This window comes from Gorilla gorilla, chromosome 11, assembly GCF_029281585.2.
Source record: "Gorilla gorilla gorilla isolate KB3781 chromosome 11, NHGRI_mGorGor1-v2.1_pri, whole genome shotgun sequence".
Taxonomy (NCBI): Eukaryota; Metazoa; Chordata; class Mammalia; order Primates; family Hominidae; genus Gorilla; species Gorilla gorilla.
In genome coordinates, this window is record NC_073235.2 from 103779411 (window position 1) to 103805883 (window position 26473).

General features: G+C 43.7%; 2 protein-coding genes across 27 annotated transcripts in view; both read left to right on the plus strand.

The window, feature by feature from the left end:
- The window catches only part of CFLAR (CASP8 and FADD like apoptosis regulator), a 57065-nt gene extending 47305 nt beyond the window's left edge, over positions 1–9760 (plus strand). For 7 of the 21 annotated variants that reach the window (XM_055379372.2, XM_004033028.4, XM_055379371.2 and 4 more), the window contains one exon: positions 1021–9760. In XM_055379372.2, the coding sequence (XP_055235347.1) occupies positions 1021–1159 (139 nt within the window). In that variant the 3' untranslated portion in view covers positions 1160–9760. Of the gene's footprint in view, positions 1–180 lie in introns of all 21 variants that reach the window. The other 14 variants (XR_004069618.3, XR_010129668.1, XR_004069620.3 and 11 more) reach the window with 7 other exon arrangements.
- A 10307-nt stretch (positions 9761–20067) lies between these two features.
- CASP10 (caspase 10) overlaps positions 20068–26473 on the plus strand; it is a 38906-nt gene continuing 32500 nt past the window's right edge. For 4 of the 6 annotated variants that reach the window (XR_008677431.2, XM_019021821.3, XM_063695087.1 and 1 more), the window contains exons 1-3: positions 20150–20478; positions 22939–23292; positions 24876–24969. Coding sequence is in view for 3 of the 6 variants with exons in the window: in XM_019021821.3 (XP_018877366.1) it covers positions 22946–23292; positions 24876–24969 (441 nt within the window). In the remaining 3 variants the exon portion in view is untranslated. Of the gene's footprint in view, positions 20479–22938; positions 23293–24875; positions 24970–26473 lie in introns of all 6 variants that reach the window. The other 2 variants (XR_008677429.2, XR_008677430.2) reach the window with 1 other exon arrangement.

A 26473-nucleotide genomic window follows, 5' to 3' on the forward strand; every position in this document is an offset into this window, starting at 1 on the left:
CATGTCAGTATTCACATTTCTACAGCATCAGTTTAATGTATGCACAATAGCCCATAATATGGCCATAGCTTAATTTACTTGATCAATCTTCAGTTGTTGCACAGTGTTTGCGTTCATACAAAGTAAGTATTAAACATCCTTGTAACTTAGTATTTGTTCTTATCCTTAATTGTTTTCTAGGGGGACAATTCCCGGAAGTGGAATTACAGAGTCAAAGGACACGCATTTTTTCAAGCCTTGGATGCATCTTACTAGATGTCCTATAGGATGGTCATATCAGCTTTATAGGAGAGTAGCTGTGTCCCTGAATTCTCCCTGACACTGCATGCTCTTATATTTCCTCAAGTTTTGACAATTTGATGGGTGAAAAGTGGTATCTGACTGTTCAGATCTGGAAGGCTTTGTTATATAAACATTTTTTTAATGTTTATTGGCAAGAATACTTTTCTAAGAGAAACATCAGTGAGCTGGTTTCCATTTAAGCTGAATGAAGCCACAATGTACCTCAAGTATAAGATTAACTGGCCTTTTTCAGTTGCACTCTAATTACAATTTAGAATGATGTTTCTGAGCCACCTGTCAAATGCATTCTGGGCTGTACCTCTGCGTACCCCAGGAATAAATCTCATGGCCTTCTTTACCTGGCCTCCTTAGTGGTGGCCCAGCAGGAAGCGGGGGTTAGAGCAGGAGCCACTCAGCCTTCCAAGATAGATACTCCATGGGCCGGTGGTATTACTGGCCTTTTAAGCCCATCCCCATTTGCATAGATGATCCACGTGGGTTATCATCTGGCTGGTATGTTCCCAGAGTGAAACTCAGCAGCCCCTTGAGGGAGGGGATGGTGGCCATCAGGCCAGAGTATTGCAAGTTAGTTTGGATCATTTGCTAAGCAGCTTGTGGTGCCTTCAGAAAGGAACAGTTTCAAAGAACTTTCACATCTGTTGCCTCATTTCGCCCTAACGACAGTCTTCTCTTTGATATTTGCATGGCATTAAATTTTGCCTTTCTTGTTTTCTCCAGAAAACGCCCACTCCTGGATCTTCACATTGAACTCAATGGCTACATGTATGATTGGAACAGCAGAGTTTCTGCCAAGGAGAAATATTATGTCTGGCTGCAGCACACTCTGAGAAAGAAACTTATCCTCTCCTACACATAAGAATCCAAAAGGCTGGGCGTAGTGGCTCACACGTGTAATCCCAGCACTTTGGGAGGCCAAGGAGGGCAGATCACTTCAGGTCAGGAGTTCGAGACCAGCCTGGCCAACATGGTAAACGCTGTCCCTAGTAAAAATACAAAAATTAGCTGGGTGTGGGTGTGGGTACCTGTATTCCCAGTTACTTGGGAGGCTGAGGTGGGAGGATCTTTTGAACCCAGGAGTTCAGGGTCATAGCATGCTGTGATTGTGCCTACAAATAGCCACTGCATACCAACCTGGGCAATATAGCAAGATCCCATCTCTTTAAAAAAAAAAAGGACAGGAACTATCTTACTCAATGTATTAGTCATGTTTCTCTAGAGGGACAGAACTAATAGGATACATGTATATAAAAAGGGGAGTTTATTAAGGAGAATTGACTCACATGATCACAGGGTTAGGTCCCACAATAGGTCATCTGCAAGCAAGGAAGCCAATTCAAGTCCCAAAGCTGAAGAACTTGGAGTCCAATGTTTGAGGGCAGGAAGCATTCAGCATGAGAGAAAGATGGAGGCCAGAAGACTACACCAGTCTAGTCTTTCCATGTTTTGCCTGCTTTTATTCTGGCAGTGCTGGCAGCTGATTAGATAGTGCCCACCCAGATTGAGGATGGTCTGCCTTTCCCAGTCCACTGACTCAAATGTTAAATCTCCTTTGGCAGCACCCTCACAGATGTACCCAGGAACACTTTGCATCCTTCTATTCAATCAAGTTAATACTCAGTATTAACCATCACAGTCCATTTGGGCAACTATACCAAATTACCATAGACCAGGTGACTTAAACAGCAGTTATTTCTCACAGTTCCGGAGGCTGGGAAATCCAACATCTAAGTGGTAGCATATCTGGTGTCTGGTAAGGCATGCTTCCAGATCTTACCAGATGTCAGTCTTTTGATGTTCTCACATGGCAGAAAAAGAGGATGCAAACTCTCAAGTGTATCTTCTTTAAGGGCACAAATTCCATTCATGAGGGCTCTACCCTCATCACCTAATTACCTCCCAAAGGCCCCACGTTCTGATACTGTCACTTTGGGGATACTGTCTCCCCTTTGAATTCTGGGGGGGATACAAACATTCAGTTTGTAACAATAGCCTTATGATTTAGAGGTTACTTGTTCATTCACCTAGACCTCAAATTGCATTTTACAGCTAATCAAGTATATCTTTCTCTGATTTGATAGTGTGACCTAAAAGGGGACCATTGTTTGAAATATCATTAGAGTTGCTTACTATTATTATTATTATTATTATTATTATTATTATTATTATTATTGAGACATAGTTTCATTCTGCTGCCCAGGCTGGAGTGCAGTGGCATGATCTTGGCTCATTGCAACCTCTGCCTTCTGGGTTCAAGCGATTTTCCTGCCTCAGCCTCCCGAGTAGCTGGGATTACAGGCTCCTGCCACCACACCCGGCTAATTTTTGTGTTTTTAGTAGAGACAGGGTTTCACCATGTTGGCCAGGGTGGTCTTGAACTCCTGACCTCAGGCGATTCACCAGCCTCGGCCTCCCAAAGTGCTGGGATTACAGGTGTGAGCCACTGCACATGGCCTATTATTATTTTTAATTTTTTTTTTTTTTTTTTTTTATTGATCATTCTTGGGTGTTTCTCACAGAGGGGGATTTGGCAGGGTCATAGGACAATAGTGGAGGGAAGGTCAGCAGATAAACAAGTGAACAAAGGTCTCTGGTTTTCCTAGGCAGAGGACCCTGCGGCCTTCCGCAGTGTTTGTGTCCCTGGGTACTTGAGATTAGGGAGTGGTGATGACTCTTAACGAGCATGCTGCCTCCAAGCATCTGTTTAACAAAGCACATCTTGCACCGCCCTTAATCCATTTAACCCTGAGTGGACACAGCACATGTTTCAGAGAGCACAGGGTTGGGGGTAAGGTCATAGATCAACAGCATCCTAAGGCAGAAGAATTTTTCTTAGTACAGAACAAAATGAAGTCTCCCATGTCTACTTCTTTTTACACAGACACAGCAACAATCTGATTTCTCTATCTTTTCCCCACATTTCCCCCTTTTCTATTCCACAAAACCGCCATGGTCATCATGGCCCGTTCTCAATGAGCTGTTGGGTACACCTCCCAGATGGGGTGGTGGCCGGGCAGAGGGGCTCCTCACTTCCCAGACGGGGCGGCCGGGCGGAGGCGCCCCCCACCTCCCTCCCGGACGGGGCGGCTGGCCGGGCGGGGGCTGACCCCCCACCTCCCTCCCGGATGGGGCTGTTGCCGGGCGGAGGGGCTCCTCACTTCTCAGACGGGGTGGCTGCCGGGCAGAGGGGCTCCTCACTTCTCAGACGGGGCGGCCGGGCAGAGACGCTCCTCACTTCTTCCCAGATGGGGTGGTGGCCGGGCAGAAGCTGCAATCTCGGCACTTTGGGGGGCCAAGGCAGGCGGCTGGGAGGCGGAGGTTGTAGCCAGCTGAGATCACGCCACTGCACTCCAGCCTGGGCAACATTGAGCACTGAGTGAGCGAGACTCCGCCCGCAATCCCAGCACCTCGGGAGGCCGAGGCTGGTAGATCACTCGCGGTCAGGAGCTGGAGACCAGCCCGGCCAACACAGTGAAACCCCGTCTCCACCAAAAAAATACGAAAACCAGTCAGGTGTGGCGGCGCCCGCAATCGCAGGCACTCGGCAGGCCGAGGCAGGAGAATCAGGCAGGGAGGCTGCAGTGAGCCGAGATGGCAGCAGTACAGTCCAGCTTCGGCTCGGCATCAGAGGGAGACCGTGGAAAGAGAGGCAGAGGGAGACCGTGGGGAGAGGGAGAGGGCTATTTTTAAAATTTTTTAAAATTGCTGAACAGGGGTACCTCTGGGCAGTGTGTCAGAATACCACTTTTTAAATATTTTATGATTTATTTATTTTTCTATTTCTTGAGGTTAGTTTTAACTGATGTGTATCTGTATGTCTATTTGTGTATATTTTGTCATGATCATGCAACAGAGGCTGAAAAGTGTCGAAGAGACAGTTTTCAGGAACAACAAGCAATTATTCCTACTTTCCAAGTTATTTTGATGCCATGGTGGCTCATACCTATAATCTGAGTACTTTGGGAGGCTGAGGTGGACTGATCACTTGAGCCCAGGAGTTTGAGACCAGCCTGGGCAACATAGCAAGACTCCATCTCTACAAAAAAATACAAAATTTAGCTGGATGTGTTGGCGTGTTCCTGTAGTCCCAGCTACTTGGGAGGCTGAAGTGGGTGGATCCTCGAGCCCAGAGAGGTCAAGGTTGTGGTGACCTGTGATCACACCACTGCACTTCAGCATGGGAGACAGAGTGAGACCCTGTCTCAGAAAAAATAAATAAATAAAACCACCAGCACCACAAACAACAACAAAAAGTTATTTTGTACTTGTTTTGAGCACAGGACTCCTGAGGGTATCTTTGCATTTAATATTGCATAGGGGTGCCAGTGGGAAGTAATGTGTATGCTTGGCCTCATGAGCTAAAACCCTGTGTTAATTATGACAGAAGGAAAGTGTGTGAAAGGGATCTTAACTACTTAGCAGCTCTAGCTGCCATCTTGAACCATGAAGATAAGGGCCACACGTAGGGGTAGCTGGGTAGTGAGCAGCAAGAAGCCTTGTTGGATGAGGGCATGAAGGAGCAGAATCACTGGAATCACTGTGTCAGCCCTAATTACCTACCTCTGGACTTTTATGTGAGGGGAAAAAATTGACAGTTTATATTTATCTCAACCTAGTTAACCCAAGTGATGCATTGTTATGAGATTAAAATGTTTGGAGGCCGGGCGCAGTGGCTCACGCCTATAATCCCAGCCCTTTGGGAGGCCAAGGCGGGCGGATCACGAGGTCAGGAGATCAAGACCATCCTGGCTAACATGTAAAACCCCGTCTCTACTAAAAATACAAAAAATTAGCCAGGCGTTGTGGCGGGAGCCTGTAGTCCCAGCTATTTGGGAGGCCGAGGCAGGAGAATGGCATGAACCTGGGAGGTGGAGCTTGCAGCGAGCTGAGATCTTGCCACTGCACCCCAGCCTGGGCGACAGTGCGAGACTCTGTCTCAAAAATAAATAAATAAATAAATAAATAAATAAATAAATAAATAAATAAATAAAATGTTTGGAATGTTGGCTTCATCCCTGGGATGCAAGGCTGGTTCAACATACGCAAATCAAGAAACATAATTCATCACATAAACAGAACTAAAGACAAAAACCACATGATTATCTCAATAGATACAGAAAAGGCCTTCAATAAAATTCAACGTTGCTTCATGTTAAAAACTCTCAATAAACTAGGTATTGATGGAAAATATCTCAAAATAATAACCATTTATGACAAACCCACAGCCAATATCATACTGAATGGGCAAAAGCTGGAAGCATTCCCCTTGAAAACTGGCACAAGACAGGGATGCCGTCTCTCACCACTCCTATTTAACATAGTATTGGAAGTTCTGGCCAAGAAAATCAGGCAAGAGAAACAAATAAGGGGTATTCAAATAGGAAAAGAGGAAGTAAAACTGTCTGTTTGCAGATGACATGATACTATATCTAGAAAACCCCATTATCTCTGCCCAAAAGTTCCTTAAGCTGATAAGCAACTTCAGCAAAGTCTCAGGATACAAAATCAATGTGCAGAAATCACAAGCATTCTATACACCAACAATACACAAGCAGAGAGCCAAATCATGAATGAACTCCCATTCACAGTTGCTAGAAAGAATAAAATACCTAGGAATACAGCTAATAAGATGTGAAGGATCTCTTCAAGGAGAACTACAAACCACTGCTCAAGGAAATAAGAGAGGACACAAATGAAAAAACATTCCATTCTCGTGGATAGGAAGAATCAATATCATGAAAATGGCCATACTACCCAAAGTAATTTGTAGGTTCGTTGCTATTCCCATTAAACTACTATTGACATTCTTCACAGAATTAGAAAAAAACTACTTTAAAATTCAAATGGAACCAAAAAAGAGCCCGTATAACCAAGACAACAATAAGCAAAAAGAACAAAGCTGGAAGCATCACACTACCCAACTTCAAAGTATACTGCAAGGCTACAGTAGCCAAAATGGCATGGTACTGGTACAAAAACAGACACATAGACCAATGGAACAGAATAGAGACCAGAGAAAGAAGACCACACATCTACAGCCATCTGATCATCGACAAACCTGACAAAAACAAGCAATGGGGAAAGATTCCCTATTTAATAAATGGTGCTGGGAAAACTGGCTAGCCATATGCAGAAAATTGAAACTGACCCCTTCCTTACACCTTATACAAAAATTAACTCAAGATTAAAGACTTAATGTAAAACCTAAAACTATAAAAACCCTAGAAGAAAATCTATTTAATACCATTCAAGACATAGGCACAAGCAAAGGTTTCATGACAAAAACATCAAAAGCAATTGCAACAAAAGCAGAAATTACAAATGGGATCTAATTAAACTAAAGAGCTCCTGCACAGCAAAAGAAACTATCATTAGAGTGAACAGGCAACCTACAGAATGGGAGAAAATTTTTGCAATCTATCCATCTGACAAAGGTCTAATATCCAGAACCTACAAGGAACTTAAAACAAATTTACAAGGAAAAAAACAACCCCATCAAAAAGTGGACAAAGGACATGAACAGACACTTCTCAAAAGAAGACATTTATGTGGCCAACAAACATTAAAAAAAAGCTCAACCTTACTGATCATTAGAGAAATGCAAAGGAGAACCACAATGAGATACCATCTCATGCCGGTCAGAATGGTGATTATTAAAAAGTCAAAAAACAACAGATGCTGGCGAGGCTGTGGAGAAGTAGGAACACTTTTACATTGTTGGTGGGAATGTAAATTAGTTCAACCATTGTGGAAGTGTGTGTGGCTATTCCTCAAAGATCTAGAACTAGAAATACTATTTGTCCCAGCAATCCCATTACTGGGTATATACCCAAAGGAATATAAACCATTTTATTATAAAGATACATGCACATTTTTGTTCATTGCAGCACTCTTCACAATAGCAAAGACACAATAGCAAATGCCCATCAAAGATAGACTGGATAAAGAAAATGTGGTACATATACACCATGGAATACTGTGCAGTGCAGCCGTTACAGCTTTTGGTGATACAGTGAATCAGATTTTTCATTAATTCTTTTAATTGGTTATTACTGAACATGAAAAAGTAATCTTTGTATTGAAATCTTGAGTCTGGCCATGTTTCTATTTTAAATTCATAAAGAATTCTAACAGAAGAGGAATTCAAAGAATGTCATAAATGGATGTTTCTCCATGGATGAAGGAACTGTTTTATTCACTTGCTGATAATTCAGCCTAATCCAGTTTGACATCATATAGATAAGTAGTTGAATTATGGATTTAAAATACATATCATTTTCTAACTCCAAAGGTAATACTTATTTAAATGGTTTTGAAAATATAGAAAGGCACAATTTTTTTTTAAATCTGTTATTCTCCACCACCACTCAATCTGTCTATCATCTATCTCTCCATTCATTCTTCCATTTGTTTATATCTGTTAATCTTTGTATGTGTTCATGTATAGCTTTTACATGATTGGAATCATAATGCATATTCCATTTTGAAGTCTGCTTTTTTTTACACAAAAATATGTTGTGAATATTTTCCTATATTATGAAATATCATTAGCTGAGCTTTTAGAATTGACTGCATGTTTTGGTACCATTTAGATATAGTTTAAGATAGTTAGAAGTTATGTGGCTTTGCCACTATGGATGAATCTTATTTACTCAATATTAATTACTTACAAATAACCTCACCTAAACACTACTCAGCCATAAAAAGGAATGAATTAATGACATTCACAGCAACCTGGAGACTATTACTCTAAAGGAAGTAACTCAGGAATGGAAAACCAAACATTTTATGTTCTCACTCATAAGTGGGAGATAAGCTATGAGGATGCAAAGGCATAAGAAGGATACAATGGACTTTGGGGACTCAGGGGAAAGGGTGGGAGGGGGTGAAGGATAAAAGAATACAAACTGGGTTCAGTGTATACTGCTCAAGTGATGGGTGCACCAGAATCTCACAAGTAACCACTTACTCATGCATGTAACCAGATACCAGATTACTTATCCATGTAACCAGATTACTTATGCATGTAACCAGATACCATCTGTTCCCCGAACACCTATGGAAATAATTTTGTTTTTTTTTTTTAAAAAAGGAATGAGATCATGTCCTTTGCAGGGACATGGATGAAGCTGGAAGCCATTATCCTCAGCAAACTAACAGAGGAGCAGGAAACCAAACACCACGTGTTCTCACTTGTAAGCAGAAGCTGAACAATGAGAACACACGGACACAGGGATGAGATCAACACACACTGGGGCCTGATGCAGGGGCCGTAGCGGGGAGAGCATCAGGATAACTAGCTAATGTATGTGGGGCTTAATACCTAGGTGATAGGTTGATAGGTGCAGCAAACCACCATGGGACACGTTTACCTATTAACAAACCCGCACATCCTGCACTTGTATCCAGAACTTAAAATAAAATATTTTAAAAATCTTTAGAGAATACAAAAAAAAAAGATTCTTAAATGCATACACAATAAAATGCAGTTCAGTCAAACATTGGAAGTCTTTCTCTAACTGTCTAGTTGGTATCTTCATTTTCAGCTTCTTCAAGATCCCACTCCAAACACTGTTAGCTCAGCCAAATTGAACAGCTCATATCTCCTACCTCTGGATCTTTGGTTCTGGTGATTGTATATTTCTGGACCATCTGGAACCCCAGCATATCACCCTACCCCACATCTCCACATCCCCAAAATATAACCATACTTCAAGGGCAGTTCAAATACTGTCTCCTTCTATCCTCCATGAAGTCAGTTATCTCTTCCATTGGAATTATCGCCCCCTCTCCTGAACAGTACTATTTCGTGTGAATCTCCTCCAAGCCTTCTTTTCATTTTATATCTCATGCTGTAGTTCTTGGAGAGTATGCTGTAGCTCAAGTGCAGAATTCTCATCAGTTTTATCTTTATATCTCTCCTAAACACTTTACCTGATGAAGAGCCTGGCATACACATAAATATATATTGAATGAGTCAGTGATGGATTGAAAAGAGAAATGATGGATCTCCTAAATTTTAACTTTTATAAAATATTTTGATACATTCATGACCTTACTTTAGCAAGCAATGTACTGAACATGATGTAAACTATTGTTGATATAGTTTTTATATTGGAAGTGTAAGTAGTTTGTGGCATGGGATTGTGACGTATCCTAGGTTTCCTCGTCTTCTTTTTATTGAAATGTAATTCACAAGCCATAAAATTTGCCCCTTTAAAGTAAATGATGCAGTGGATTTTAGTATATTTACAGAGTTGTGCAATCATCACCACTATCTAATTCCAGAACATTTCCATCTACCTAGAAAGGAACTCCATACCAGTGAGCTGCCACTCTAATCCTCCTCTTCCCCCAGCCTCTAGAAACAATAATCCATTTTCTGTCTCTACGATTTGCCTATTCTGGATATTTTATAAAAATAAACATGTGGCCTTTCGTGTCTGACTTCCTTCACTTAGCATGTTTCAAGGTTCATCTGTGCTATGGAGTGTACCAGTGCTTCATTACATTTTATGGCTGAATAATACTCTATTGTGTGGATATACCACATTTAGTTTATTCATCAGTTGATCGAAATTTAGACTTTCCACTTTTTTGCTATTATGGATGATGCTGCTATGAATATTCGTATATGAATTTTTATATGGATATATGTTTTCAGTTCTTCTGGGCATATACCTTAGAAGTGAGAGTGCTCATCATATAGTAACTCTATGTTTAGCCTTTTGAGGAACTGCCAAACTGCTTTTCAAAGTAGTAGCATCATTTTATATTCCCACCAGCAGTGTATGAGGTTTTTTTTATTTTTTTGTTTTTGAGACGGAGTCTCACTCTGTCGCCCAGGGTGGAGTGCAGTGGCGTTATCTTGATTCACTGTAACCTCTGCCTTCCGGGTTCAAGCCATTCTCCTGCCTCAGCCTCCCTAGTACTTGGGAGTAGCTGGGTTTACAGGAGCTCGCCACCATGCCCAGCTAATTTTTGTATTGTTTTTCGAGGCGGATTCTCGCTCTGTGGCCCAGGCTGGAGTGCAGTGGTGCAATCTCAGCTCACTGCAAGCTCCGCCTCCTGGGTTCATGCCATTCTCCTGCCTCAGCCTTCCAAGTATCTGGGACTACAGGCGCCCTCCACCACGCCCGGCTAATTTTTTGTATTTTTAGTAGAGACAGGGTTTCACAGTGTTAGCCAGGATGGTCTCTATCTCCTGACCTCGTGATCCGCCTGCCTTGGCCTCCCAAAGTGCTGGGATTACAGGCGTGAGCCACCGCGCCCAACTAATTTTTGTATTTTTAGTAGAGACAGGGTTTCACCATGTTGGCCAGGCTGGTCTCGAACTCCTGACCTCAGGTGATCTGACTGCCTTGGCTTCCCAAAGTGCTGGGATTACAGACATTAGCTACTGTGCCTGGCCTCAAATCCTTTCTCATTTTAAAATTGGGTTATTTATTTTATTTTATTTTATTTTATTTTATTTTATTTTTCTGAGATGGAATCTCACTCTGTCGCCCAGGTTGGAGTGCAGTGGTCCAATCTCGGCTCACTGCAACCTCCACCTCCTGAGTTCAAGCGACTCTCCTGCCTTGGCCTCCGTAGTAACTGGGATTATAGGCACCCACCATCACGCCTGGCTAATTTTTGTATTTTTAGTAGAGACAGGGTTTCGCCATGTTGGCCAGGCTGGTCTTGAACTCCTGAACTCAGGTGATCTGCCTGCCTCGGCCTCCCAAAATGCTAGGATTACAGGCGTGAGCCACCACACCCGGTGGGTTGTCTTTTTATTGTTGAGTTGTAAGCATTCTTTTTAATATTCTGGATACTAGTTTCTTATCAGGTACAATCTTTGCAAATATATTCTCCCATTCCATGGATTGTCTTCTCACTTTCTGGATACTATACAGTACAAGTTTTAAATTTTGATGAAGTTCACTTGATTTCTGTTTTTTATGTTATTGCTTATGCTTTTGGTGTCATACCTAAAAAACCATTGTCTAAATCAATTGCCTATGAGGTGTTACACCTATGTTTTCTTCTAAAGTTTTATGATTTTAGCTCTTTGACCCATTTTGAGTTATTTTTGTGTATGCAGTGCGAGATAATCATCCAGCCTCATTCTTTTGCACATAAATGTTCACTTGTCTTAGCATTACTTATTGAAAATACTATTTTTTCCCTATAGAATTATTTTATACTTATCACAAATCAACTAACTATAAGGGTTTATTTCTGGACTCAATTCTGTTGCTCTATCCTATGCTAGTACCACACTGTCTTGATTATTGTAACTTCGTAGTAAGTTTTGGAATCCAGAAATGTAGTCCTCTAACTTTGTTGTTGTTGTTCTTCTTCTTTTTTTTTTTCTTTGTAGAGATGAGGCCTTGCTATGTTGCCCAGGCTGGTCTCAAACTCCTGGCCTCAAACAATCCTCCCACCTCCACCTCCCAAAGTGCTGAGGGGTGAGCCACTGCAACTGGCCTGTTCTTTTTCAAAATTGTTAGGGCTGTATTGGGTTTACCTTTCCCTAAATTTTCATATAACTATTAGGATTCGCTTGCAAATTTATGTAAAAAGGGCCTCTGGAATTTTGATAGTGATTACACTGAATGAGAGGAGTTTGGCAGGACTGGTTTCCCAAGACCACAAGACCCTGTAAGACCCTGCTGCTAAGACAGGATGTGGTAGAAAGGCCAACCCAAACCAGCCAAAACCATGATGGTGACAGAAGAGACCTCTGGTTACCTTTGCTGCCCATTCTATGGTAATTATAATACATTAGCACGCTAAAAGAAACTCCTACAGCACCATGATAGTTTACAAATGCCATAGCAACTTTCAGAAGTTACCCTGTATGGTCTAAAAGGTCCAGACCTCCCCACCTCTTTCCTGGAAAACTCACGAATAAGCCACCTCTTGTTTAGCGTATAGTCAAGAAGCAACCATAAATATAGCCAGTCAGCAGCCCATCAGGGCTACTCTTCCTATGGGGTAGTCGTTCTTTTATTCCTTTACTTTCTTAATGAACTTGCTTTCACTTTATTCTGTCAGCATGCTCTTGAATTCTTTCCTGAACCCACTTGACCTCTTGGGCTGAGCCTTAACCTTGGGGTACTTTTGCCTATAACAAACATACAAAGATAAGTTTGGCTGGGTGCAGTGGCTCATGCCTGTAATCCCAACACTTTGGGAGGCTGAGGATGGTGGATCGCTTGAGCCAAGGAATTTGAGGCCACCTTGGGCAACACGGCAAAACCCTGTCTCTACTAAAAATACAAAAATTAGATGGGTATGGTACCATGCGCCTGTAGTACCAGCTACTCGGAAGGCTGAGGTGGGAGGATCACTTGAGCCCGGGAGGTGGAGGTTTCAGTGAGTTGAGATTGTGCCACTGTACTCCAGCCTGGGGAACAGAGTGAGACCCTGTCTCAAAATAAAAATAAATTTGAGGTGTATTGCCATCTTAACGGAAGTTGTTACTGGTGGAAGGTATCCAAGTTACTGGTGGCAAATCTGCAGCAACCTCAATTCTTTCCTCCTCAGAAGAAAGAATTTGACTGAGGGGCATAAGGCAGAAGGAGGGACCGAGGCAAGTTTCAGAGCAACAGTGAAAGTTTATTACGCTTTAGGCTGGGCACAGTGGCTCATTTCTGTAATCCCAGCATTTTGGGAGGCTGAGGCGGGTGGATTACTTGAGGTCAGTAGTTCGAGACCAGCCTGGCCATCATGATGATGAAACCTCATCTCTACTAAAAATAGAAAAATCAGCTGGGCATGGTGGTACATGCCTCTAGTCCCAGCTACTCGGGAGGCTGAGGCAGGCGAATCACTTGAACCTGGGAGGCGGAGGTGGCAGTGAGCCAAGAAAGTTTATTAAGCTTTAGAACAGTAAGGAAAGAAAAGAAGGAAAGTATAACTTGGAAGAGGGCCAAGCAGGTGACCTGAGAAACCAGGTGCAGGGCTTGCCCTCTTGACTTGGGGTTTTATATGCTGGCATACTTCCGGGATCTTGCATTACTTCTCCCCACTCCTGAGATCTTTTTGAGAAGCTGATGATCAGTCTTAGGTGTTTTCTATTAGGGGACTGCCTGTCCCTGGCACCACCTGTGACCAATTATTACTTTACAGAAACATTTAACAACCGCCTGACCATCACCTGATGGTTGCCCAGCACTCTTGGTGTGTGTCGCGGGAGCCCTCTCCTGCCTTGCTCAGACCTGAATGTACCCACTGTAACAAACCCCTTCTTTGTATACTTTGATATGGTGACATTTCTTGTCACTTGCCTCATTGTGAATTTTTATAGATGTGGCTAAGTCATATGCTTCCTTCTGAAAAATTATGTCAAATACTAGCAGTTTCTCACTGTTTTTTGTCCTAGAAACAACAAACTAACCTCGAAGTGAAAGGCCTTTCTGCGTTTGTCTTATCTTTTTTGAGCAGCATTAAAACTGTTTTACTCAGACCAAGTGCCGTGGCTCATGCCTGTAATCCCAGCACTTTGGGAAGTTGACATGGGAGGATTGCTTGAGCCCAGGAGCTCGAGATCAGGTTGGGCAATGAAGTGAGAGCCAGTTTCTACAAAAACATTTTTAAAAATTTGCTGGGCATGGTGGGACATGCCTTTAATTCCGGCTACTCTGGAGGTTGAGGTGGGAGGATCACTTGAGCCCTGGAGGTTGAGGCTGCAGTGAACTATGATCTTGCCACTGCACTCCAGCCTGTGCGACAGAGCAAGACCCTGTCTTAAGAAAATCCCACAAATATATAAACATATATAGTGGTTTCTTATATACAACATTTTACATTTATTGATATATAAAATATGTATTTTAAATTTATATACTATACAATCTATGTTATATAAAATTATTTTTATAATATATTTATATAATATATTTTAAATTTAAATATATTTATAAATATATATTATATATAAATATATATAGTACACATTACTCAATTTTTCTTTTTCTTTTTTTTTTTTTGAGACAGAGTTTCACTCTTGTTGCCCAGGCTGGAGCGCAATGGCCCACTGCAACCTCCGCCTCCGCCTCCGCCTCCGCCTCCCAGGTTCAAGAGATTCTCCTGCCTCAGCCTCCTGAGTAGCTGGGATTACAGGCGCCCACCACCATGCCCGGCTAATTTTTTTGTATTTTCAGTAGAGACAGGGTTTCATCATTTGGCCAGGCTGGTCTCAAACTCCTAACCTCAGGTGATCCGCCTGCATCAGCCTCCCAAAGTGCTGGGATTACAGGCATGAGCCACCATGCCCAGCCTACTTTACTCAATTTAACCACGTCCACCTAGTTCCCTAGACAAACTATTGCTAATTTAACTTTTAGGAACTACTGCCATCTTGCGGAACTTTGAGGTTTTGCCACCCCAGAATTTCCTAGCTGCTCTGTTCTTCTATTATGTGGCATAGCAAACACAAAATGGGTCACTTTTTTTCTTTGGAGATGGGATCTTGCTATGTTGCCCAGGCTGGTCTCCCAACTCCTAGGCTCAAGTGATCTTCCTACCTCAGCCTCCTCAGTAGCTGGTACTATAGGAGACAGCACCACACTGCCCGGGCCTGGTTGCATTTTACTTGTCTAGCTATCGTCTCTTTCCTGTTGACTATCTGGAAATCTCTGATGGGGTCTTTAACAGAAAAAGTCTACTCCTTCAGACCTTAGTTTCACACCATATACCACATATGACAGTTCTGGGAAGGTCTGGAATGTGTGGATAAAGGTGATGGCAGTGGCTGCTGCCATCATGCTGGCTGCAGCAGGGAGGCATGGCTCTGGGTGCACACTCCATGGAGCTGGTGGGTGCCCCCCACCTTCTGAGTTGGAGCGGGAGCTCCTCGGGTGCTGCTGCAGCTGCCCAAACCCAGCCACCCAGACTGTGGCTGTGGATCTGAGCCCCCCTGTGCTCTTGGAGGAGGGCTGGGAGCAGGCAGGATCTGCCTTCCTGGGTGCAGAGACCAGCTTGGTCATGGAGACCCTAACCCAGTGGTGCTAGAGGAATTAGACACACATACAGAAATATAGAGTGTGGAGTGGGAAATCAGGGGGCTGACAGCCTTTAGAGCTGACAGCTCCGAACAGAGATTTACCCGCATATTTATTGACAGCAAGCCAGTGATAAGCACTGTTTCTATAGATTATAGATTAATTAAAAGTATCCCTTATGGGAAACAAAGGGATGGGCCGAAACAAAGGGATGGGTTCTGGCTAGTTATCTGCAGCAGGAACATGTCCTTATCATATCACTCATGCTATTGTTTGTGGTTTAGGAATGCCTTTTTGCAGTTTTCCGCCCTGGGTGGGCCAGGTGTTCCTTGCCCTCATTCCGGTAAAACAACAGCCTTCAGCGTGGCCGTCATGGCCATCAAGAACATGTCACAGTGCTGCAGAGATTTTGTTTATGGCCAGTTTTCAGGTCAGTTTATGGCCAGATTTGGGGGACTGTTCCCAACACCAGGGTGTGGCAGCAGCCACCCTCCTAGGTGCAGGACCTGGGCATCTCTGCAGCCTGCACCCTGCGGGCCCCAGGAAGGACCCCCTCCCACCCCATCCCTGCAGGCTTGGGGGTGTCTGCTCCCACTGCCTGGCCTCTCTTCACTCCTGGCACCTTCTCCAATCTTGAAGTGGGGTTGGGGCCAAGTCCTGGGGCCTTGAATGGCAATGGGAGGCAGAAGGGGGCAGGTCCCCAGTAAGGCCCTGCCTTCAGGCCAGGGAGGGCCTGAAGGCTGGGGGTGGGGCTGCCAGTCCTGCAGATTGTAGTAGGGACTCATGGTGCCTCTTCTGGGTGCCTGTGGACAAATTGGCAGCCACTTCCTCCTCTCTGAGGTCCATAAAAGCCCTGGGCTCAGCCAGAGCAGGACAGAGGATGGCCAGAGGACAAAGAGGGCAGAGAGGTGGTGGGATGACCAGCTGCAGAGAGGAGTACTCTCTGCTGATAGCTGGAGACAATGGGATGGCTGGCTGCAGAGAAGAGCTACCTTCTCCACTGAGAGCTGCAGAGACAACCTGCCAGCAGAGAGAAGCCACCCTCTCCAGGGCCTCCACTCCACTGAGAATTGAGCACTGGATAGATGACCTGCCTACAGAGAGGAGCTACCCACTGTGGGCCTCCTCTGAGCTGTTCTAACACTAAATAAAGCTCTTCTTCATCTTGTTCACCCTTCACTTGTCTGTGTACCTCATTCTTCCTGGACACAGGCCAGAACTCGGGCAAAGGTGCTGCAGTCAGAGAGGTTTCCAGCCAGAAAATTGATACCCCAAAGATCCCATAACAAAGGTATGGAGCAAAGTGGGGGTAAGGAGGTCTTGGAGGTTGGGGGTGTCAAATCTAGAGAACTTGCTACTTCAAGACCTTCTGAGGACCCTCATAGGTTGGAGTGGAGGTTTCAGTGCTCTGAGCTCTTCTCTAGCCAGTATATCCCTTCCTCCTCCCCCATGGCTTATGCCAATCCTTTAGGAGTCATGACTCTTTTTTTTTTGGATGGAGTTTCGCTCTTGTTATGCAGGCTGCAGTGCAATGGCATGATCCGGCTCACTGCAACCTCTGCCTCTCAGGTTCAAGTGATTCTCCTGCCTCAGCCTCCTGAGTATCTGGGATTACAGGCATGTGCCACCATGCCCGGCTAATTTTGTATTTTTAGTAGAGATGGGCTTTCTCCATGTTGGTCAGGCTGGTCTCAAACTCCCGACCTCAGGTGATTCACCCACCTCGGCCTCACAAAGTGCTGAGATAACAGGTGTGAGCCACCGTGCCCAGCCAGGAGTCATTACCCTTTAGTCTACCCAAACAGAGGGTGGGGAACTTGGACCAGAGATTGTATGTCAAGGAAAGCCAACAACTGCTACCACTACCCCCTACTAATGTGGAACTAAAGCAGTCGTTGACATCCACCTCTACAAAAGGCCATGAAGGTTTTGATTGGCCCTTCACGTGTACTCAGTAGACTGCAACCAATCAGGAAAGAGATTGTAAGACGTGTTTATTCTACCACCATCAACATGCCCTCAGTAACTGTGTGTAGGAGGAAGTAGAAAATGCTGAGTACAAATATCTGCACTGCACACCATCTCCCCTCTGTAACCTGACTCAAATGTTTCCCTGGAGCAGTAGGATAAAAGTTACAGTTTTACTTCCTGGGTCTTTATTCTACCTTTACCTTCCAGACCTAGATCAAATACTTCCTCCTCCAAGGAATGTCTGACTGATTGTCCCTTCTTAAAGCCCCTGTGGCACCAAGGTGAAGCCTCGCTGTGGCATCACCACCCCCTGCCCGCAGTTACAGATGCTACACGATGTCATACTGAGATTCGGGCAGTGGTAGCCCGGGGATCAAGAGCAAGGGGTTCGGAGTCAGAGAGACCCACGTTTGAGCCCTGAATTCTTGTTCATAGCTTTGGGATGGTGGCAAGATTCCTTGCCTCTCTGAATCTGGGTTTCCTCATCTATTGAATGTGGATAATAATGCCAGCTAAGGCTGGGAGTTGTTATGAGTTCATCAGAGAAGTTTAGAAATGGTAGTACCGGTCGCCATAGTTACTATGGAAAGCAGGTCACTTTGCTTTCCAATTGTGCCCAATTCAGGGCTTTGAATTGCCTGCTAAATATTTAATATTATTGAATCAAATTTGAAAGAGTTAATATACTTTATGAACAGAGTGAGAGAAAGTGATAGTTTCAATAAGTTGCCTCCCTAAATGGCCCAATAAATTTAATATTTATAATAAAACAACTAAATAGAAGACCAAGACTTACGGCTTGTCTTTCTTTCTTTTTTAAGTTATTTTCCAGAAAATAATATTTATATTTTAAGTTAAAGTAACTGCAAATTGGAAACCACAGGGGAAGCCCCAGGCTGGGACAAATAATGACTAGCCTGGTCCCAACAGAACAGGCAAAGAAGGTGGTCCCTACACTCTTTATGGTCAGTTGGGGCCCCCTCCTCACTCTGCTGCAGCATTCTAGGGTCAGGGCCCCACCTTCCCTGGAACTGGGGTAGTGAGTAACCCAGCCTGCTGTGCTCCGGCCCCCCTTTCCCAAGAAGGTTTTTTTTTTGTTTGTTTTTTGTTTTTTTTTTGAGACAGAGTCTTTCTCTGTCACCCAGGCTGGAGTGCAATGGCACGATTTTGGCTCACTGCAACCTCTGCCTCCCGGGTTCAAGCGATTCTCCAGCCTCAGCCTCCTAGTAGCTGGGATTACAGGCGTGTGCCACCAAGCCTGGTGAATTTTATGTTTTTAGTTGAGATGTGATTTCACCATGATGGCCAGGCTGGTCTTGAACTCCTGACCTCAAACAATCTGCCCACCTCAGCCTCCCAAAGTGCTGGGATTACAGGTGTGAGCTACTGTGCCCGGCCAGGACTTGTCTTTCTTTTTCTTTTGTTTTTTTTTTTGAGAAGGAGTCTTGCTCTGTAGCCCAGGCTGGAGTGTGATGGCGTGATCTCCGCAACCTCCACCTCCTGCCTTCAAGCGATTCTCCTGCCTCAACCTCCCGAGCAGCTAGGATTACAGGTGTGTGCCACCACGCCCAGCTAATTTTTTGTATTTGTAGTAGAGACAGCGTTTCACCATCTTAGCCAAGCTGGTCTCGTGATCCGCCTGCCTCAGCCTCCCAAAGTGCTGGGATTACAGGCGGGAGCCACCGCACCTGGCCCCAGGACTTGTCTTTCTTAAGCACAGAAGTTCTCTGAATGATGCCTAGGACATGGAAAGGACATTTTAATACATTTGCTAATCAAAGCATCATAAATCTTGTTTTTTTTCCCCATAGATAAAACATCTTTCTAAGACTCTGTACCTCTTTCCAGAGTGCTGCACATTTGAGTTAGCTTAATTATAGTGTAGTGACTTTGATCCAAACTTGCTGGTTTAAATCTTGGCTCTTCCAGCCGCTCACTGTGTGACCTTGGGCAAATTAATTAACCTTTCTGTGCCTTAGTTTTCACATGTTAAAGCAGCAGTCATGGTAATAGTATTTATCTTACAGTGTTGTTGGCATGGTGAAATGAGTAAATATTTGTAAATGCCCTGGCACATGGTAGTTGCAATATTAGTGTGCAGTATTGTTTTTATGATTAGAAATAATGTCTTCAAAGTCTCACTTTCCTGCTGGTTTGAATGTGCTGTGAGAACACATACTGTCAGTTTTGCCTACCACAAATTTGTTGAGTCTCTTGCAGGTACCTCCAAATGGGCTTGTAATTCACCATCCCCACTTTTCTTTTTTTTTTTCCTTTCTTTTTCTTTTTATTTCTTAATTTCTCCCACAAAGACTGAAAGTGAATCCCCACTTTTCTTTTATCTTTTAAAAATTTTATTTGTGGGCCGGGCATGGTGGCTCCATGCCTGTAATCCCAGCACTTTGGGAGGCCAAGGAGGGTGGATCACAAGGTCAGGAGTTCGAGACCAGCCTGGCCAACATAGTGAAACCTCATCTCTACTAAAAATACAAAAAATTAGCCGGGCGTGGTGGCGCATGTTTGTAATCCCAGCTACTCGGGAGGTTGAGGCAGGAGAATCACTTGAACACAGGAGGCAGAGGTTGCGGTAAGTGGAGATCGCTCCATTGCATTCCAGCCTGGGTGACAGAGCAAGACTCCACCTCAAAAAAAAAAAAGTTATTTGTTTATTTGCATGTGGACATAAGAAAGGGTTAACATGGCCGACAACTATTTCCTGAGCTTTTTGGCTTTATTTGAAAAGTGAAGTGTGTTTGGGGAAGGAGATGGTTAGGAAAACAGATGCTTCCCTTTTTGACTTACCAAGGAAACGGAGATCCAAAGGAAAGCCTGAAGCACTTTGTGGCTTCCACGGGTTCGTTTCTAGGAAGCTTTTGCTCTACCTGGGGAAACCCCAAGCTCTACAGTGAGAAAGTTGTAAATTAGCCTTTAGGAGACGCTGTTTGTCAAAGATATCTTAACCCTGGAAAAGGGGAGGGAAAAAGGCAGATAAGCAGTGATGACATCAGCAGGAAATTAGTATCAGGCTACCCAGTCCTGAAGATTCAGTTTTCACTTAAACAACCAGCAAGTCTTGAAGTCTCTTCCCAAGCAAATGGGAGCTTCTTTGGACCTTGGAGCACACAGAGGATTCTACTTTCTTTAAAACTTTGTTTTCAGGCAATTTCCCTGAGAACCGTTTACTTCCAGAAGATTGGTGGAGCTTGATCTGAAGGTATGTAATTAACAACCCTTCTTACTCCAGAGTCTCATGCTTGAATCTTTTCCTTTGCTTCATGGCTTCGTGTTGTAGAAACTTGCAAAAACTTGTCAGCAATGGCACTATTTTTTCTTAGATTTCTTTGTCATGCCTGGGAAAACAAAAGTTAAAAAATCCAGAAGCCTCCAACATAGCCTTTTACTGGGGCAGAAATATGTTAGCTCACAGAGACAAAGTTTGGTAGACTCACTAAAACTAGAGATCAGAACTGTCAAGAAACCACAAGGCAAATGCAAGATGCGGTAGAATAGAAAGGTGTCTCCAATAAACCACTCATTTGACCTCAGGGCTAGTAGCAGGGAAGATCCCCTGGATTATCACATTAAAAATGACATTTTTTTGTTTCTTTTAACACCAAAAGTAACGTGTATGCTCACATATGCATAAAATTTGAGAAATTCAATTGGAAGCCCAGAAGGAAATTTGTATTATCTATAGTTATGTCACCTCGATATCACCACTGTTTGTTATGGAGGTTTTGATTTTTGCTGTGTCTTCCTTCCTTTATTTATTTATTTATTTATTTATTTATTTATCTATTTATTTATTTGAGACGGAGTCTCCCTCTTTCACCCTCCAGCACTCAAGCTGGAGTGCAGTGGCACAGTCTTGGCTTACTGCAACTTCCGCCTCCCAGATTCAAGCAATCCTTCCATCTCAGCTTCCTATGGAGCTGGGACCACAGGCATACACCACCAAGCCCAGCTAATTTTTGTATTTTTTGTAGAGACGGGGTTTCACCGTGTTGCCCAGGCTTGTCCCGAATTCCTGGCCTCAAGTGATCCACCTGCCTCGGTCTCCTGAAGTGCTTCTCTGATTATAATGAAATTTAGTATGTAGAATACCATAGTTTATAGACTAGTCAGATGGAAACATTGACTCATGTAATTTTTATCTTCCTTCGCTGATTTGAGCAACTCTTGTCTAAAATCACCCTTTCCTTCTGAGGTCTAGGAGGTTTTTTTTTTGTTGTTTTGTTTTATTTTTGAGGCAGGGTCTCGCTCTGTCACCCAGGGTGGAGTGCAGTGGCACAATCATGGCTCATTGGAACCTCCATCCCCGGGGCTCAAATGATCCTTCTGCTTCAGCCCTCTGAGTAGTTGGGACCACAGGCGTGCACCACCATGCCTGGCTAATTTTTGTATTTTTTGTAGAGATGGGGTTTTACCACGTTGCCCAGTCTGGTCTTGAACTCCTGGCCTCAAGTGATCCACCCGCCTTGGCTTCCCAAAGTGCTGGGATTATAGGCGTAAGCCATGACACCCCACCTGTTCCTTCCTTTATAAAGTATTTTCTTGTTTCTAAAAATAGCCAAGTTCTGCATATTGACTACATACCTCAAGTGCTTATAAATAGTATTACAATGAAAATTTTATCACTGCATTGCTCCTCTGATTATGATGAAATTTAGTATAGAGAATAGCGTAGTTTATAAACTGATCAGATGGAAACATTGACTCATGTAATTTGTTTTTTTTTAGTGAAAACAAGTTTATTAGAGAAGTAAAGAAACAAAAGAATGGCTACTCCATAGACAGAGCAGCCGACTCATGTAATTTTTAACTTCCTACACTGATTTGAGCAACTCTTGTCTAAAACCACCCTTTCCTCCTGAGGTCTAGGATATTTTATTTATTTATTTTTCTTTTTGAAACAGGGTCTCACTCTGTCACCCAGGGTGAAGTGCAGTGGCATGATCATGGCTCACTGCAACCTCTGCTCCCCAGGCTCAAATGATCCTTCCATCCTCGGCCTCCTGAGTAGTTGGGACCACAGGCATGTGCCACCATGCCCTGATAATTTTTTGTATTTTTAGTAGAGACCAGGTCTCGCCATGTTGCTCAGGCTTGAGGTCTAGGATTATGCCTTCCCTTTCTGTAAGATAAAGGCCTGCCCTCTTACAGGTTGCAGTCTGAAGTTAAGATGTAACACACATACCTCATGGTACCTCGCTGTCTTTGGGTTGATAGCTCATAAGGATAACCCTGCCTCCCCCAGATTGCTTTGTGTCTAAAACTTAAAGCATAGATCCAAGTGCTATTTCTGCCACGTGCTGGAAATGAATGTAAGGGCTCCAATCAGGCTACCAGGCTTGAGAAAAATTGTGCTGTGTCCCTCCATCTTAACTTTCTTTCTCTCTCTGGGAACATTTTGATTTGGGAGAAATCAAGGTGAATTGAATTCCAATATAAGCACCCTCCAAGTTTCCTAAAAAGTAACTTGCAAGTGTTGGGGAAAAGTTTTCTGGGCTGTTGCTTTTTGAAGTAGCCTCGCAGTAATTTTTATTTTTCAGCACTTCTAGGAAAGTCTAATGCCCAGAACGGAGGAGGTTGTGGTGAGGGGAGGGCCTGGGAAGTCAGGGGGCCATATGTCCTCACTCTCTAACTCCCTGCCCCACCTCTCTGTCCCTTTCAGGCTGGCCATGAAATCTCAAGGTCAACACTGGTGTTCCAGTTCAGATAAAAACTGTAAAGTGAGCTTTCGTGAGAAGCTTCTGATTATTGATTCAAACCTGGGGGTCCAAGATGTGGAGAACCTCAAGTTTCTCTGCATAGGATTGGTCCCCAACAAGAAACTGGAGAAGTCCAGCTCAGCCTCGGATGTTTTTGAACATCTCTTGGCAGAGGATCTGCTGAGTGAGGAAGACCCTTTCTTCCTGGCGGAACTCCTCTATATCATACGGCAGAAGAAGCTGCTGCAGCACCTCAACTATACCAAAGAGGAAGTGGAGCGACTGCTGCCCACCCGACAAAGTGTTTCTCTGTTTAGGTGAGGACGGGTCTGTGGTGGAGATGGGAGGATCTCCCATCTAGTGTTCATTCTGGCCATTGGGCTTTGAAAGGAAGCTGCAGTTAAGATCTTTTGGTTATCTACCTCCTTGGATGATAAACCAGGAGATTCTAAACCTCCTTCTCAGCTTCTGATGCTAATGAGATGAGAGTTGGGAGGTCAGCAAAGCTTCAAGACCAAGCTCTGGGCCCAGAGGTGGCTTCCCTTTGTTTTGCTTCTCACTAGCAGTGAAGCCCACCTCAGTGTGGCAGAGCCCGTGTTTTCCCTGCTTACCAGCTGCCACACGTGCAAGATCTTCTCCCTCCTGGGATCCACTAGTCTGTCTACCTGTTTCCCGGGGTCTTGAGAAGAGAGTAATGCATACTTGGAGTGAAATAAGCAAGATGAAAAAAGAGATGTGTTTCTGGGGTAGGGAGGGATGTCATTTATGCCATGTCTAGTTATAGAAATTTCTATATTTTTGGGTGGAAATCCAGAAAGGTAAAAATAGGCATTTTGCCCAAAGAGGTAAAATTTAGGCATTGGTTTTATCATGGATGACAGTGTTTTATTTTTATTTTGAGACAGAGTCTCGCTCTGTCACTCAGGCTGGAGTGAAGTGGCACCATCTCAGCTCACTGCAACCTCCGCTTCCTGGGTTCGAGCGATTCTCCTGCCTCAGCCTCCTGAGTAGCTGGGACTACAGGCACCCACCACCACACCTGGCTAATTTTTGTATTTTTAGTAGAGACAGGGTTTCCAACATGTTGGCCAGGCTGGTCTGGAACTCCTAGCCTCAAGTGATCCACACACCTCGGCCTCCCAAAGTGCTGGGATTACAGGTGTGAGCCACTGTGCCAGGCTGATGACAGTGTTTAAAATTGTTCACTGACATAGTGTCCACATCAGAGAACCTCACGAAGAGGAGCCTTTGGAGGGTGTTTTATGGTCTGTGCGATTAGAACACATTAAGCCTTAGCGGTGGAACTGGCTTCCAGAACCTGAGTTGCCCTTGAGTCAGTGGAAGGAATGATGAATTCCAGAAATCCATATTTCCATCCTGCTGGCTAAACATCTGAGGGACAGTCTCTGACACATAGGGGTGTTAGTATGTGGATGAAATCCTCACTGTTTCTGGTTGTGGATTATATCTCAAAGCTGGGATAGTTTTCTTCCCTTTTCAATATACAACCGACTGTACCTTGGCTGGCCTGGGGTCCTCTCTACCAAGGGCCTGTAAAGTAAGTCTGAATTTCTTGATGGAATCAGGAGATGGGAAGGCATGTCAGAATTGTGTTTTATGCCTTTTTTCAAAAAAAATATGCCTTCTTAGTGTGGTGAAAAACAGCACTAGACTTGGAGTCAGAAGGCCTGCTTCTACCAGTTACTGCGTTATCTTTATTTAAACAAGTCACTTAGAAACTGAAAGTTTTCATTTTTTGAAACTGTAAATGGGATTAATAATTGTCTACACATAGAGTTGATCATTCAAATGACAGAAAACATTTATGAAAGCACTTGATTGATTATGGTGTCCTCCACAAGTGTAAGGCTTTATTTGTCATTTTGGGTGTGTGTCTTAGAAACCTGCTCTACGAACTGTCAGAAGGCATTGACTCAGAGAACTTAAAGGACATGATCTTCCTTCTGAAAGACTCGCTTCCCAAAACTGAAATGGTGAGTGGGTCATACAGAATGGGTCTGTGTGAGCACTGTCTTAATCAATGATTAGAAAGATGCTGGAAATGGTTTTTAGGGAGATTTATTTTTTGTGGGAGACAGTATCATACAATGGTTAGGAACATTGGCTTTGGTGCTGGATGAGCCTAGATTCTGGTCCTGATTCTAATTCTAAAACCATGCTGTGAGGCCAGTGATTGAACTTTTCTGAGTCTCTATTTTCTTAGATGTAAAATTGTGGGCAATCGTATGACTTCCTTCTAGGATTGTTGGGAGAATTAGCTGAAATAATGTTCATGAAGCATTAGCATGAGGCCAATATTTGGTATAGCATGCAGTAAATGCTCACTTCTGTTGGAATCTGCTGTGTTTTGTTTTTGTTTTCGGTTTTTTTTGAGACGAAGTCTTGCTTTGTTGCCCAGGCTGGAGTGAAGTGGCATGATCTCAGCTCACTGCAACCTCCACCTCCTGGGTTCAAGCCATTCTCCTACCTCAGCCTCCCTAGTAGCTGGGATTACAGGCATGCACCACCATGCCCAGCTAATTTTTGTATTTTTAGTACAGACAGGGTTTCACCCTGTTGGCCAGGCTGGTCTAGAACTCCTGACTTCAAGTGATCTGCCTGCCTTGGCCTCCCAAAGTGTTGGGATTACAGGTGTGAGTCACCGCACCTGGCCTTGTCCAGTTTTTTATTTCAAGTGCCTTTTAATCTGTAGGTTAGATTTCCTCCCTGCCCCCAAATCTCTTTCTTTTTCTTAAAATGTATCTGTTGAAGAATCTCTGGGCGGTTGGCCTGTGGAGTTTCTCACAGGCTGAGTTTTGCTGATTGCACACTCGTGGTGCAGTTTGGCATGTTCCTCTGTCCTCTGCATTTCCTGCAGACTGGCAGCTGAATCCAGAGGCTTCATCAGACTCAGGTCAGATCCATTTGGCAAGACTATAGGTAGTCTTGTTTTTTCATCAGGAGGTACCTGATTTTCTCTCTCTTTTTCTTTGATATTAGCAACTGTTGATGTTCAACCATTTTATATATTGAATTTTGAGGGGTTGCAAAAATGGAGATATTAGAATTTTTTTTTTTTTTTGAGATGGAGTCTCACTCTTGTCACCCAGGCTGAAGTGCAATGGCACAATTTCAGCTCACTACAACCTCTGCCTCCTGGGTTCAAGCAATTCTCCTGCCTCAGCCTCCTGAGTAGCTGGGATTACAGCAGCCTGCCACTACGCCTGGCTAACTTTTTGTATTTTTAGTAGAGATGGGGTTTCACCATATTGGCTAGGCTGGTCTGGAACTCCTGACTTTAGGTCATCCACCCGTCTCGGCCTCCCAAAGTGCTGAGATTACAAGTGTGAGCCACCATACCCGGCCACATATTAGAATTGTATCATTTCGTTTTCCCTTCATCCATTATTTGGTTACCCAGTGATACAGCTTATATGTGAATCCTTGATTCTTTTCTTTCAGTTATCTATTTTTTTTTTTTTTTTTTTGAGACGGTGT